Source organism: Mauremys reevesii, linkage group 10 (genome assembly GCF_016161935.1).
Source record: "Mauremys reevesii isolate NIE-2019 linkage group 10, ASM1616193v1, whole genome shotgun sequence".
Lineage (NCBI taxonomy): Eukaryota > Metazoa > Chordata > Testudines > Geoemydidae > Mauremys > Mauremys reevesii.
Window position 1 is genome coordinate 47,558,465 of NC_052632.1, and position 14,646 is coordinate 47,573,110.

The following is a 14,646-nucleotide window of genomic DNA, read 5'->3' on the forward strand; positions in this document are numbered from 1 at the left end:
GCTTCCATCTGCAAGTCTGAGCTTTTCCCTTCAGCCTCCTCATGTCTTTGCTCCATCATCCACTCGAACCCCCCTTCTAAACTCGACCAGAGTTTCCACCTGCATCTCTGGTCCTCAGAGCTGATGGAAGAAAAGATCCATCAGGCGGCACTTCATGCAGACGAAACTCTTTTCAGGTACCCCCTCCAGGATCATGTACATGCCGCAGCTTCCACATCCAGTCATCCTCATTGTGTCTTTCACTGCTGCCTCTGTATCGGTCATAGCCTTCCCACCTAAAACCTGTTAGTCCAGGAAACACAAACCAAAGCAAACCACCACCACCTACAGCAAAACAAACCCCCAACAGGCACCAGGCAGAACACCACCCCCTCCCTTCACTAGCCTGTCAATTCCTCTGCCTAGATCTCTTAGTCTCCCCCGCAAACTCCCACAGAAACTCCCGTTTACAGCTCTGTTTGCTGGCTCCTGTGCCGCTGCAGCAATTAACAAAAAAGGTCCTAATATTAGAACCTATTGAAAGCAAAACGCACAGTACTTGGCTCTTTGGGGCTCTCCCTGCACTCCTTGAAATGGGCTCTCTGGCCAGCTGTCATCTGCTTACCTTACCCAGAAATGGTCCCCATACGGCCTGATACCTGCACTGCTGTATCCCCACGTTCTGTCATGGAGCAATACTCCACACTGCCTCCGGAACAAAGAGTCATGTTTCAAATATCTGTTTTGGCAGATTAATTCCAGGCTTGTTTCCAAAACAAGAATCATGGCTCAGTGCCTTCCGTGTCATTGATTACTTGGATCTATGGCAGTAAATCTGCAGGGACAGCATTTTTAATTATTTAATAATTCTAGTCACTTAAAAGCATCCAGTCAAAATTTAGGTGAGCAGAGGGTTTCCAGATAAATTAGTTTCTCAAAGCTGCTAAGCAGAGGCTGGCCACTAGAAATCTAGGGGCCCGACAAAGGATTTTAAAAACACTAGGTTTATGCCAGGTTTGTCCTCCATAATGTACAAAGGAGCTTGTTTTCCGCTGTAGAAATATTTGGGCCTGTCTTCTCTGCTTTTATTGGATATCTTCTTGGAGCAGTAGAGAACTGGAGTGGGAAATTTCTGGGCCCTTAATCAGAGGGTTGAAGTTGCTAAATGCTCATCCTTCTTCCCTCCACTGTTTTGAGTTAATGTATCTAAAAATTTAACATCCCTCTCAGCCTTTCAGTTTCAGGGCTGAGAAATCTTCTACTCCCACAAGGAGAACACCAGGGAAAACAGGACTTGTTGTTCCTGGAATTTCCAAGATGCATGCCCCCCTCCCCATGCCCCCAAACTTTCAGGCCTCCTTTATCCATTATAAAAGGGTATGTCTACACTATGGGATTATTCCGATTTTACAGAAACCGATTTTTGGAAACATTGTGTAAAGTCGAGTGCACGCGGCCACACTAAGCACATTAATTCAGCGGTGTGCATCCATGTACCGAGGCTAGCGTCGATTTCCGGAGCATTGCATTGTGGGTAGCTATCCCATAGTTCCCGCAGTCTCCCCCACCCATTGGAATTCTGGGTTGAGATACCAATGCATGATGGGGCAAAAACAGTGTCACGGGTGATTCTGGGTAAATGTCGTCAGTCAGTCCTCCCTCCGTGAAAGCAACGGCAGACAATCATTTCATGCCCTTTTCCCTGGCTTGCCTGGGCAGACGCCACAGCACAGCAACCATGGAGCCCGTTCAGTCTTTTTTCACTGTCACCGTATGTCTACTGGACGTTGCTAACAGATGCGGTACTGCAGCGCTACACAGCAGCATCTCCTTGCCTTTTGCAAGTTGACAATGACAGTTACCAGTCATACTGTACCGTCTGCTGCTGTCATGGGTGCTCCTGGCCGGCCTCGGCGAGGTCAGCCGGGGGCACATGGACAAAAATGGGAATGACTCCCCAGGTCATTCTCTTCTTTAAGTTTTGTCTAATGGAGAGTCAGTCCTGCCTAGAATATCAGGCAAGCCTACTAAAGAACCAGAGAGGCAAACGGCCGCTCCGGGTCAGAGCCTCAGACATCCAGCAGAAATGATGAGCTGCATGCCATTCTAGGGGGTGCCCCTGCAACAACCCCACCTGTTGCTTCCCTCCTCCCCCACCTCTCCTGGGCTACCATGGCAGTTATCCCCCCATTTGTGTGATGAAGTAATAAAGAATGCATGAATAAGAAACAACACTGACTTTATTGCCTCTGCAAGCAGAGATCAAAGCGGGGAGGGGAGGGCAGCCTCCAGCTGCCATGATATTCCAGGCAGGAGTGAATCTCCAGGAGACAAAACTTAAAGAAGAGACTGACCGGGAGTCATTCCCATTTTTGCCCAGGCGCCCCCGGCCGACCTCACCGAGGCCAGCCAGGAGCACTCACGGGACGACGATGATGGCTATCAGTCCTACTGTGCCGTCGGGAAGGGAAGGGAAGGGGATGCTGCTGTGTAGCGCTGCAGCACTGCGTCTGCCAGCAGCATCCAGTAGACATACGGTGACATTGGAAAAAGGTGAGAAACGATTTTTTTCCCTTTGCTTTCACGGGGAGGGGGGCTGACGACATATACCCTGAACCACCCGCAACAATGTTTTTGATCCTTCAGGCTTTGGGAGCTCAGCCAAGAATTCAAATGTTTTTTCAGAGAGTGTGGGAACTGTGGGATAGCTACAGTCGTCAGTCACCCCTCCCTCTGTGAGCGTTCATTTTATTCTTTGGCTTTCTGGTACGCTTGTCTCAGCTCCTTAAGTTTCACGCAGCACTGTGTTGAGTCCCTGTTGTGGCCTCTGTTCATCATAGCTTTGGAGATTTTTTCAAATGTTTTGGCATTTCGTCTTTTGGACTGGAGTTCTGATAGAACAGATTCATCTCCCCATACAGAGATCAGATTCAGTGTCTCCCATACGGTCCATGCTGGAGCTCTTTTTTGATTCTGGGACTGCATGGTCACCTGTGCTGATCAGTGCTCCATGCTGGACAAACAGGAAATGAAATTCAAAAGTTTGCGGGGCTTTTCCTGTCTACCTGGCCAGTGCATCCGAGTTCAGATTGCTGTCCAGAGCGGTCACAATGGTGCACTGTGGGATAGCTCCCCGAGGCCAATACCGTTGAATTGCGGCCACACTAACCCTAATCTGAAATGGCAATACTGATTTCAGCGCTACTCCGCTCGTCGGGGAGTACAGATATTGATATTAAGAGCCCTTTATATCAAAATAAAGGGCTTCGTTGTGTGGACGGGTGCAACGTTAATTCGGTTTAACGCTGCTAAATTCGAAATAAACTCGTAGTGTAGACCAGGCCATAGCAAGGAAGGGCACAAACCTCCCTTCTCCCTCCAACTGACCTTTTTGTTCAGCACACCTTTTTAAAAAATGATGAGTATACAGATTGATTTGAGTTTTCGCTTTGACAAGTTCTCTAATTAAAAACTCCCTGGCCAGATGTGTGCTCAGACTTGCTTTGTGCCAAGATAACCAGACCAAGAATCCTAATGTAATTTTTTTTTGTCCCCCTCAATTTTATTTTTAGCAAGTTTATCCAGGATAAGTACTCTGGCTACAGTCAGCAGGCAGCCGCTTACATTGCTGGGGCGGTATACGACAGCTCTCTTGTTCTCTCTGCAGCAGTTGGCATATTAATCGTGAGTACCCAGTACTTAGCAGAACATCAGCTACATGGTGGATTGTCTGCTAATAGACCAAGGCTTAGTACAAATATTTTGCACATCTCTGACAGAGATTGAGTGTTTAGAGCTCTGGAGTTGGGTCATTAGTGATGCAGGGAATCAACAGACTAGTTTAGAAACCCTGAAGACCATTCTGTATTAGGTCAGAAGTGAAATGAGTTTGATCGCTGATCCCTTAGTTCCTGTTGTAGAAGTATGACACCAATAGCTGAATACTCATGAGAAGCCCAAGATAAAACAGTGAGGGAAGTGTTGCAGGTCAGGATTGAGGAGCACAGGCAGAGCTTTGTAAGGGATGAGGAGCAGTAGCTTGCACAGAATCAACTCATGCTTTGTCTAATGTATCAATCCCTCACTTCTGTAAGCACTAAAATGCAACATACCACCTTAAAACTAAAACCTTGGAGTTTCAAATTCAGGTGATTTGGAACACCCTTACTCTCTGATAGGCCCACCAATCTCTTCAGTCCCTCTCGGTACATATAAGGAACTGGGAATACTTTGTGAGGTGTTCTTTTCCATTAGCTGATACTCTTATAAGTTATCATTTACCAGCATGCATTGCTCAGCTGTGCTCATTGAGGAGGAGCACACTGGAACCCTGGTGGAAACAGTGGGGGACTCTCGGTAAATCACCTTCTGTTTGTCCTTCATCAGGACTATGTAGGACTGAGAGGTGTGTTTGCAGTTGGTTGTGCTGTGCTGACTCTGCCAGTCTTTGCTCTCCTGGCATTTACATTCGTTCCTCCGCTTGTGTCTACCATCTGGCTGGGGATCACTTACTCCTTTGCTGCTGTAAGTATGTAGAAGCCACAGCACTAGCTGGTCACTTTATAACTTTGGTTCCCTCCTCACTCCTTTCCAGACACTGGCATTTTACACTAGCCAAGGGCTAAACATTGGGCATATGTGCATTCTGAGGTCTTTGGATTACAAAGCCCAAAGGATGTAGTCAGCAAACACCTCCGTATAACCCAAAACAGCTTAAGGAACCCATTGGCATGGTCTGTGGGAAACATTAGCTGTTAAGCAGTACTGTCCTTTCAGGACACCTTTTGAGCAGGATCCAGAGTGTCCACCTAAGGCAGTTATCCCAGCTCCTTATTGAGATGTTTGACTCTGAATTGTGTGTGCTTTAAGTTGACTGCAGTAACGGGAGAGGAAAGATGTAGGCACTCTCATCATCCATTTACTGTAATCGTCTGGTCTGATAGTGGTCATTGGTGGATGAGTCAGAAGAAGGTGTAAACCCCTCCATAAGGCATCCAAATGTGTAATGGGGACAACTTTCTTTCTCCCTCAGTCGATCAGCTAGTAGCCTGAAGCTGGGGCTTGAATTGTTACACTCTTCTAGAAAGTGTCTTGGCAGCAAACTTTTCCTATTTTAACATCAGCCCATTTCATTACTCCTTACAACAGGCGAGTCTGTGGCCATCCATACCCCTTGTGGTTCCCCAGGCAACATTAGGTACAGCTATGGGGCTTGCAACCTCGGTGCAGATGATTGGAAGTGGTCTCTCCAATCTGATCGTTGGACACATTCTGGGAACCAAGTCCAGGTGAGAACTAGTGCCTTTTGTCTCTTAAGCAAAAGCCCACAAGTTGTGCTGATGGGGACTAAACTGAGAGCATAAAACCAGTTTCGTTTGTGGTCTAAACCATGCCTGGTTTCAGGACACAAAAGCCAACACTATGTGCTGCTTCATTTTATTTGGATGTTATATAGCACGAGGAAACACATTCTCACATGATCATTGTTTGTTCATCTTCTGGACCCAACAGTGAACTAAAGATCCCACTATGGCGCTGGCAACAGATGATGATCTTCCTGCTGGCAAACACCATTGCATGCATTACTGCCTCTGTTAGCCTCACCGTGGTGGACAAGCAGCAGGTAGTAACATGCTTAAACTTTCATTACCCTCCTACATCCAGGGCAAGATGCCTTGGACACTAGTTATTTCCTACAAAAAGTGCATTGGGGCAGTTCTTAGGTGTAAACTTAGCTCCCAAAATGTTGGTTTGAAAGGGACCTTAGGTAGTGCAGAGTTTGTATAAGGAAGGTTTTCTCACTGACTCAGGATAGGTACTGCTGAGTTGGTCACTGCAGAATATCCTGCAGATACCTACTGCTTTATGTGTTTTGTTACCATACTTTTAAAGATAGGAGGGGTAATGGTGGGAACCACCAGTATCACGTATGTTGGTGGCCTAATCACACATTCTTTCCCCAAGATGGGTTGCACAAAATATTGAAGACCTAAATATCTGCTGAAAGGTTGTCTGTAAGTGTAAGCCGGGGCTGCTGTCGCTACCTCCGCTGGCGGTGGGGGAGGGACCCGGGGCATGCCCTTCTGGCACGGGCAGGCTAGCAATTGTCCACAGAGCGCCCTCAGGCCGGGGACGCCGGCAAAAGTCTCTAGTGGGCCCCTCTTGGCAGGGGACCGCGGGCAGGGGTCCACGGCGCGCCCCAGGCAGGGGAACGCCGGCAAAAGTCTCTAGCGGGCCCCTTTTGGCAGGGGACCGCGGGCAGGGGTCCACGGCGCGCCCCAGGCAGGGGAACGCCGGCAAAAGTCTCTAGCGGGCCCCTTTTGGCAGGGGACCGCGGGCAGTGGTCCACGGCGCGCCCCAGGCAGGGGAACGCCGGCAAAAGTCTCTAGCGGGCCCCTTTAGCAGGGGACCGCTGCCAAAGGTCCGGATACACAAACCTCCGGCTCGGTCGGATAGACCGCAGCGGGTAGCTCCGGCTCCTCAAGGGGTTCGGGGTCCTCAGTTTCCCCGGGGTCAGCAGCTGGGTCGGGTGGAAGCAGTCCGGTGTCAGCCTCTGCCTGCGTCCATGGCGCCGCCCCCACAGAGCAAAGGGCCCTGCCCTTTGTACCCCCTGCTCCGCCCCTCCCACAGCTGGTGACGGAGCGAACTTGCCCTGGCCCTGCCCCCTCCGGCGGAACGTGCGGCGCGTCCCGGCCTGCTCCGCCCCTCCTGCCGCTGGGAGTGGAGCGAACTCGCCGTGGCCCCGCCTCCGCCGGCGGGGGACGCGGTGCGTCCTGGCCCGGCTCGGTAGGGGGCCACCCTGGCTCCCTACAGTAAGCTATACACATTCTCTAGGAAAGCTACTTGTTTGTTTCACTATCTGCTTCTCTGAATTGCCAGGGTGGGACACTGAACAGAGCAACAAAGCGATCATCTGCAGAACAAGTCAGACAGCCTGTAGACACAGCACCGCTCCTGGATGAAGTGGGAGATGAAGGGTTAATCAACTAACAAGCATCAGGATGCCCTGTTTTGGATCCTACAGTGACAGAGTACAACTGGTTGCTGACACAGTATTGTCCTTCTGTATTTCCAATTGTATGCTTTTAAGGAATACATTGTAATATTTTTAGGTTTTTTTTTTTTGTTTTTTTGTTTTTTTTAACAAGGGTAACCTTATTCAGTCATCCATGAAAACAAGCTGGTATGAAGGGAATTATGCATATGAAGGGAAAGTTGTTTTGTTCCTTGTGTCAGGAACAAATCAGCCATATGGTACATTAAGCCAGTGATGAAGCTTATGTGGTGCACTTTTTGAAATGGACTACACTACAATGTTTAGAGTCTAAACTCAGTCCACCTGAAGTTTGTTCTAAGCAACTATATACCATCTTATAATTCACCTTAATTCATCATTATAAATGTGTCAATGTAAGGTATTTTATTAAAATATCACTGCACCTTCACAGTGGCATGAATGGGTTGAGTAGCCTTCCATTTCAATAATTGCGGTTGATTGACAATGTTCTTTCACAAATTCACTGTGTGTAAATAAGAGTGCCACTTTGTCCTGGTAGAGGCTGTTGGAATTGTTTTACTTATTTTAAATTGGCAAGACCAATTATGTGAAAACTAGCCAAACTTTTTGCTTAACACTCCCACAAGCTGCATTATTCAGATACAGCAATGTTGCCTTCAAATTGTATGAAACTGTTGATCAAAAATAGTAAATAAACCCCCTTAAAACCTGATCTTATACTAGTGATTGTCAGTGCACATTGATCATTGACCTGTACAGATATGTAAAATAATCATCTTTACTATGCAACCTTTTGAATGGTGCTCTTGTAAGCATTGAGGATGATGCTTCAAGTGTGTGTTAATTTCATTGTTAAACAGAGCTGAGAGCTACCACTTGAAAGATGCTTTGCTTAAAAAAAAAAAAAAAAAAAGTTTGGAAGTTGCTGCTTGTACATGGTTAAACAATTGCAGAGTAAAATTACTAACTTCTGTATTAATGTGAGAACAAAAGGTGTACTGATGAGTCCAATAAAGTAACCTTTTCTAAAGTAATTGTTACAGAGAAGAAATCCTCTATTACAACAAATTTTGTTCCTGTGACACAGCTGAGCTAGGATAAGTTTTTATGTAACAATTCCCTCTCTGCCTTCTGTTAGTATGTGTAAGTTCATCTAAAGCTACTCTGACTCACAGTACAACTTAATGCAAACAATGGAAGGACTGGACTTTAGGAACACCTATGACTAAGGCAACTGAAAGGCTGAGGGGAGAGGCTATAACCTGCTCCAGTTCCTGTGGCAGAAGATTTTGAAAGATATGGTGCCTGTTCCTGAAAACTTGATAGCTTATGCTCTCTTCTATTTCTACTATCATGACGCAGTACAATGGAGATGCTTGTAATGTGTGTATGTATCCTATAGAGATGGTCATAATGGGACTTAGCTTGAAACTTCCTAGGGGCCAAGTGTGAACCTGTATTATTTGTCCACAACAGCTTATTTAGTCTGCAGAAGAGAAGAGTGAGGTGGGATTTGATAACCTGCAGGGGGGTTCCAAAGAGGATGGAGCTTGGCTGTTCTCAGTGGTGGCAGATGACAGAACAAGGAGCAATGGTCTCAAGTTGCAGTGGGGGAGGTCTAGGTTTGATATTAGGAAAAACTATTTCACTAGGAGAGTGGTGAAGCACTGGAATGGGTTACCTAGGGAGGGGGTTGTATCTCCCTCCTTAGAGTTTTTTAAGGTCAGGCTTGACAAAGCCTTGGCTGGGATGATTGAGTTGGCATTGGTCCTGCACTGAGCAGCGGGTTAGACTAGATGACCTCCGAGGTCTCTTCCAACCCTAATCTTCTATGATTCTAACAATAGTTTTAGCCACCAATTAAGTGAGGGGAGACTTTGATGGGTTAGTAAAGCAGACCTCATCTATACTATCCCTTTAAATGCATCTTTTTACATGCAATCACTGCTATTCTGCATTGGCATCAATGCAGAATAGCATTATAGTCAATAGTAATAACTAGACCTCCATGCTGTAACATTCTGTAGTTGCATTTGGAAATGCATGCTGGGATTTCTATAGTCCAGTGTAGGACACAAATAGTAGGGCTCTGCCTCAGAAGAGTAACAGATGTTCTGTGCCTAGTTAACATCATCATAAGCAGCAGTCTAACACTTCACAAAAAAACATAGCTGTCAGCACTAAGTTATCAAAGTTACTACTTAACATAATGGCCACACTGGGTCAGACAATAAATCTCCTGACAGTGGCCAATGTCAGATGCTGTAAAGGGAATGAATAGAATCAGGCAATTTTGATTGATCCATCCTATCATCTATTTCATTGAGTAACCCTTGGTTCTCATGTAATTTTATAGGCCTTGTCCCCCACCCCCCCTTAGTCATTTCTTTTTCCAAGCTGAATCATCCCAGTCTTTTTAATCTCTCCTCACAGGGCAGCTGTGCCATACCTCTAATTATTTTTGTTATCCTTCTGTTCCTTTTCCATTCATTATTTTTTGAGATGGGGTGACCAGAAATGCATGTAGTACTCAGGGGAAGGGGGGGGCAAATACCATGGATTTATATAGTGGTATGCTTACTCTCTTATCTATCCCTTTCCTATTGGTTCTTAACATTAGCAGCTTTTTTGACTACTGCTGCACATTGAGCAGATGTTTTCATAGAACTGTCCACAATGCCTCTAATATGTCTTTCTTAAATTAACTGTTACCACTCAGGCCCCATCATTTTGTATGTGTAGTTGGGAGTGTTTTATAATATGCATTACTTTGAATTTAGCCAGACTGAATTTCATCTACTATTTTCTTGCCCAGTCATGCACTTTAGTGAGATTCTTTGCAGTCAGCTTTGGACTTAATACAAAATTCCTTATCTGCAAATTTTGCCACCTCTCTATCCTACATCCCCTTTTCCAGAACAGCACAGATCCCACTACAGATCCTTAACCCCCCCATTTAATTCCTTCCATTGATAAAACTGATTGTTTATTCATAGCTGTTGTCTCCTATATTTTAACCAGTTACTGATCTAGGAGAGACTCTTCCCATGACCGCTAACTTTGCTTAAGAGCTTTTAGTGAGGGACATCTTCAAAAGCTTTCTGGAAGTCTAAGTACACTCTATGGATGCTTGTTGACATCCTTAAAGAATTTTAATATGCCTCACCACTCTAACTTTCCTTTATTTCTTTCATTCAAAAGGTAATGGGAAGGTTGGTAGCCTACTGCTCCTTCCTCTTCCCTCCCTCCTCAATTTAAGAAACCGAAAACTTACATGAGTTATGCATCATGAATTTTAAACTAGACTGTCAGATCATACCTGACTGATATTTAAGACATGGAAAAGCCTACAAATGTTTTCTCTAGTGACGTGCCAAAGCATGCAATTGATCAACACTTCTGCTACATCTTAAGCTAACTTTAGTATGTACACTAGGCACCTGCACTTTTCTGTTGCATTGTCTAGAGCATTAACCTGGATAATGTTTACCTTAAAAGTCAGGAAACAGTACAAAAGTCAGATTTGTTTCTTCTAGAAGAGAAATAAAGAACTCATTTGCAGATTCTGTAGTATGACTTCGTCATATAGTTCTGTAACTGTGGTCATGTACTAATAAGGTTGCTTAATCCTTTACAAACACTGGATGTAATCCATAGATTACCATACTCATTTATCTCCTGCCTATCACTGTATTAAGATTTAATTATCCTTGATACTAGTTCATAGGTGCACAAGCTCTTACCTAAACGATTGGCTTAAGAATGTGTTCCACCAAGAGATGAAATATGAAAGCTTAGTCTTACAAGCAGCACAGAGGTACAGTGAAGTTCAGTCTGCAGATGGAATCTGGATCCCTGGTTGTTTATATCTTCCAGCTGTGACAAAACATCAACTTTGACAGAGTGCCTGCATAGTCCACCCTAAGTTAATATTTCTCTCTAACTGCCATGCTGTCTAATTTATCTGGAGTGGGATGTATAATAGTCCCAAAGTATCTAGTCTACAGAACAAAAGCAGCTAGATATATAAAGAGTTTTATGCACTTACATTTGTTTCACTAGGGAAAAGGCTTACAGCTATGAATTTTCACAAATACGGATCAATTTCTAGGGACAAGTGTAGATGCTCAATAACATAGCAATTAAAGGCAAATTCAGACAGACAGACAATTTCAAGGTTTATGGAAAGGGGCTTAGACAGCAGAAAAATGCATCTAAACACAGCCTGTTGGAAGCTGCTACACTTCCATTCTTGTATCCATTACAGGGGAAGCTAGTGTAGATTGATTCCAGGCATGCTCTAGGCCAGTGGTCCCCAATGCAGTGCCTGTGGGCACCTATCTGTGCCCACGTACTGGCCTACAGACAAACATCCGCCAAAAAGCAGCAATGTCAAGTGGCTCATCGTCCGGCGCCTGCCACATGAAAAAGGTTGGGGACCACTGCTCTAGGCTACACTGCTTCTGCAACAGAGAGGGAGGGAGGCAGGCTGGCTTGCCCGCCCCCAGTCAGAGGATGGAGCACCTTTAAAATTAACTGTGGCAGGAAGTAAGTGTTTGAGAAGGCTCATTGTATTACACAAGAAATGTTATATGGAATTTGATCACAGGCTAAAGTGTTTGCTATAGACTAGAACAGTGACTTATTTACAGGAGTACCCAGCTACACACAGTGAATAACAAAATACTGTGGTTTATTGAGAAGTCCATGATTTAACCATTAATACAAGTTCCATTCCCCTGTTGCATGTGTGTGTAAAAAAAAGTGTCCTTATCAAACTTAAACTTGAGACACTGAGCAGAGTGTATGCCAGTGAGGGAAATGCTAGCCAACACAATGGCAGGAGGGAACAGGAGATCCTTTACAGACTTGACCAAATAAGCAAAATAGGAATAGCAACTAGGAAACTGCTATATTGGGGGGGGGGGGGGAAGATATGAATCTAAAACAGATGTATTGGGATCACACTCCCTCAATCCTGATCACCATCCTCGTACAGTTAGAGGCGGCCAGCAGCAGGAGCGCCAAGCCTCCTGTGGAAGAGGCACAGGAGGCATTAAGATTCCTGCCACTTCCACCCTGTAAAAGGGGATTTTCACACTTCCATAAGTTAAAAGGCAGCTGCGAGTCTCTGTGGTACAGTCAGTCATTCATCTTTGCTGGGCACTTTAACAATCATTATGACCTCTAAGCTGTTGTAGCACCTAGCTAAGAAATAGCTCTTCTGAACAGTTTGTCACAGAAATAGTTTTCAGTGAACCTGGGCTAGAACAGCTACTGGTATGTGGAGCCACTGTGTAGATAAGGCCACTTGGTCTTTGGTGGACCTGAACAACTACTGTATGTAATGAGTTAGGTAGTTTAAAAAAACAACAAAACAAAAAAAAAAAACAAAAAACCACACCCCCACACAACCAACACTATTACAAGTGGCCAACAGTCTAAGCACCTAGCGTTATCCAAAGTATCAGCATTTGATATGTTTGAGGAAAGTCCAGTCAGAACTAACTGAAATTTAAGAGCCCTCTTTCAACCCCCCACCCCCAAACCCACATACCTAATTAGAGAGAACAATGCACATTCTTGCAAACATAATTCAAAACAGCCACTGTGCCAGAAGAGTATTGCAGTGATCCCTAGACTGTCCCAAGCAGATGAACAGGGATTAACAGTCTTAAAATAGCTACACGAGTATGTGTGGATGAGCAACTTGGAATTGTCCACACTACCAAGGAATAACAGGCAGTCAAAGGCAACCCATGGCTAACAAAACAGAGGTTTCACTAACAGAGTCAGCATAGAAACAAAAAACAAAGCTACTGGAGGATACAAGCAGAACAGTCCATTATTTCTCCAAGACAGAGGGAGGGGGGAAAAAAACCCTGCAGAAGCTAAAGCATGGGTACATGAGGGCTTTTAGAGGCTGGTGATGGGACATTAAAGCTGGCTCACTAGAGATGTCCTGGGACAGTTTCCAGAATCTAATTATACACTACTGTAGTTTGTCAGAGTTCTTTCAATAGATGCAACTGTGTGTACCCAAATCACTCCCCTCCCTACCAGGAGGGCTGGAGGCACCCTTGCATGACATCAGTGAAATAAGATCTTTCCAGGAGTGCCTGGATGAGACAGTACACTAAACTATAATTTTTCTCTTTGTCGAGCAAATATCAGTACAGACTATTACTGAAGTGCTCCAAAACTTTACACAACTTGATGGCTTGCGAGACTGACACAGAACAATGAGAGTTTTAACATAATAAACCTGGGGAGGAAGCTTCTTCTTATGGCCAAGGACTAAGCAGAACTTTTCAGAGCCCAGCAACACCACTTAGAATGGATCATGTTTATATTAAAATGGTTGCAGATAAATTTTTAGCTTCTTAAGGTTAGGATACACTGCCTAGGAGAGCATTAGCTCCTGTTAGGCTCAATTAGATAGATGCCAAGCCTGGCATCCAAGTCCCCATCCACTGGGATAGAATTTCACCATACTGACTGTACCTAAATTCTTTGGTCCAAAAGTCTGAGCTACTAACTAGCTGCAAGATTAAGAGTATTTTTTTTTTAATTGCCCACCACAAAGGAACACTCCTCTTGCACCTATCTAAGCTACTGTCTCGCTGAATCCTGCACTGTCTAGCACATAAGAGTCATCAGTTATTTCCATAAGCACCATAACTAACAGGTCTTACAGAAGTCTTGAACATGAAGATGTCCTCCATTTGGATTAGATGAGTCACTAAAGTCCCCATCCTCCTGCCTAAAGCATCTGAAAACAAACCTCAGGACCTATAGATAAAGTTTCTGTGCCGACTCCATTAGTGAAAGTGAATGTTCCTAATAGAATGCAATGCTGGATTTGCCACCAGGGGGATTGAGGACTTTGTTGTGCGACCGTGGCCTTGGTCCCAGTCTGGGTTCATGATCATCTATCTTGGGGCCTGGCTCTTCTTTCCCAAGATCTCTCTTCTCGCCTCTGTCTTCCATCTGTGGTTTGTGGTTTTCTGTAGCTGTGTGATGACAAGGGAGGTTAGAATGGTTACACTGCACTGCAGTAACATTGCTTTTCATACACATCTTCAATAGTCGGTACATTCTTCCCTCCTTCCAACCCCTCACATCCTTCCGCTCCCTTTATCTCCCCTCTTCACTTGTGCAGGGGTAGAGAGAGACTGTTCAGAGCCAGGACAGCACTTTTCCTGCTCAAGGCCTACTTCTTCCAAGACACTCCTATCTTGTTCTCACCAATTATTTATGCCCACTTTTAGACATCTTAGGTCATTACTTATTCTGTAGAGTGCTGTGTAAGATTATTATATACTATAAAATGTTGACATCACACACTTATTACTGATAGTGTGCCAACCCATAAATGCTATGTCCTGCCAGGTAGGAGCTTCGAGCTCACAAGTACAGCTTCCATTATGCTCTCACCTAGCAGCTAGTAATGGAGCAATAATGCATTCTGGGAAAATCAGTTACTCCATAGCTACAGTTAAGGAAGGCCAGAATTACAAGCTATGAATGCGGGAGAAGGAGGAACAGTTTACCACAATGTGTGTCTGTCTATATCTTATAAATAATTGCACATTCCCCCACTTAAATAAGGAGATCATTCTGCTCAAGATTCAGATATATTATAGCTC

General features: G+C 44.8%; 2 protein-coding genes across 8 annotated transcripts in view; one reads left to right on the forward strand and one right to left on the reverse strand.

The window, feature by feature from the left end:
* Positions 1 to 7,817, forward strand: part of LOC120373613 (major facilitator superfamily domain-containing protein 1-like) — a 32,038-nt gene extending 24,221 nt beyond the window's left edge. For all 6 annotated transcript variants that reach the window (XM_039492275.1, XM_039492276.1, XM_039492278.1 and 3 more), the window contains 5 exons: positions 3,552 to 3,663; positions 4,366 to 4,503; positions 5,128 to 5,267; positions 5,491 to 5,602; positions 6,859 to 7,817. In XM_039492275.1, coding sequence (XP_039348209.1) covers positions 3,552 to 3,663; positions 4,366 to 4,503; positions 5,128 to 5,267; positions 5,491 to 5,602; positions 6,859 to 6,969 — 613 coding nt within the window. In that variant the 3' untranslated portion in view covers positions 6,970 to 7,817. The remainder of the gene's footprint in view (positions 1 to 3,551; positions 3,664 to 4,365; positions 4,504 to 5,127; positions 5,268 to 5,490; positions 5,603 to 6,858) is intronic.
* Positions 7,818 to 10,552: 2,735 nt separating this feature from the next.
* The window catches only part of JPT2 (Jupiter microtubule associated homolog 2), a 33,574-nt gene continuing 29,480 nt past the window's right edge, over positions 10,553 to 14,646 (reverse strand). For both annotated transcript variants that reach the window (XM_039492490.1, XM_039492491.1), the window contains exon 5: positions 10,553 to 14,010. In XM_039492490.1, coding sequence (XP_039348424.1) covers positions 13,838 to 14,010 — 173 coding nt within the window. In that variant the 3' untranslated portion in view covers positions 10,553 to 13,837. The remainder of the gene's footprint in view (positions 14,011 to 14,646) is intronic.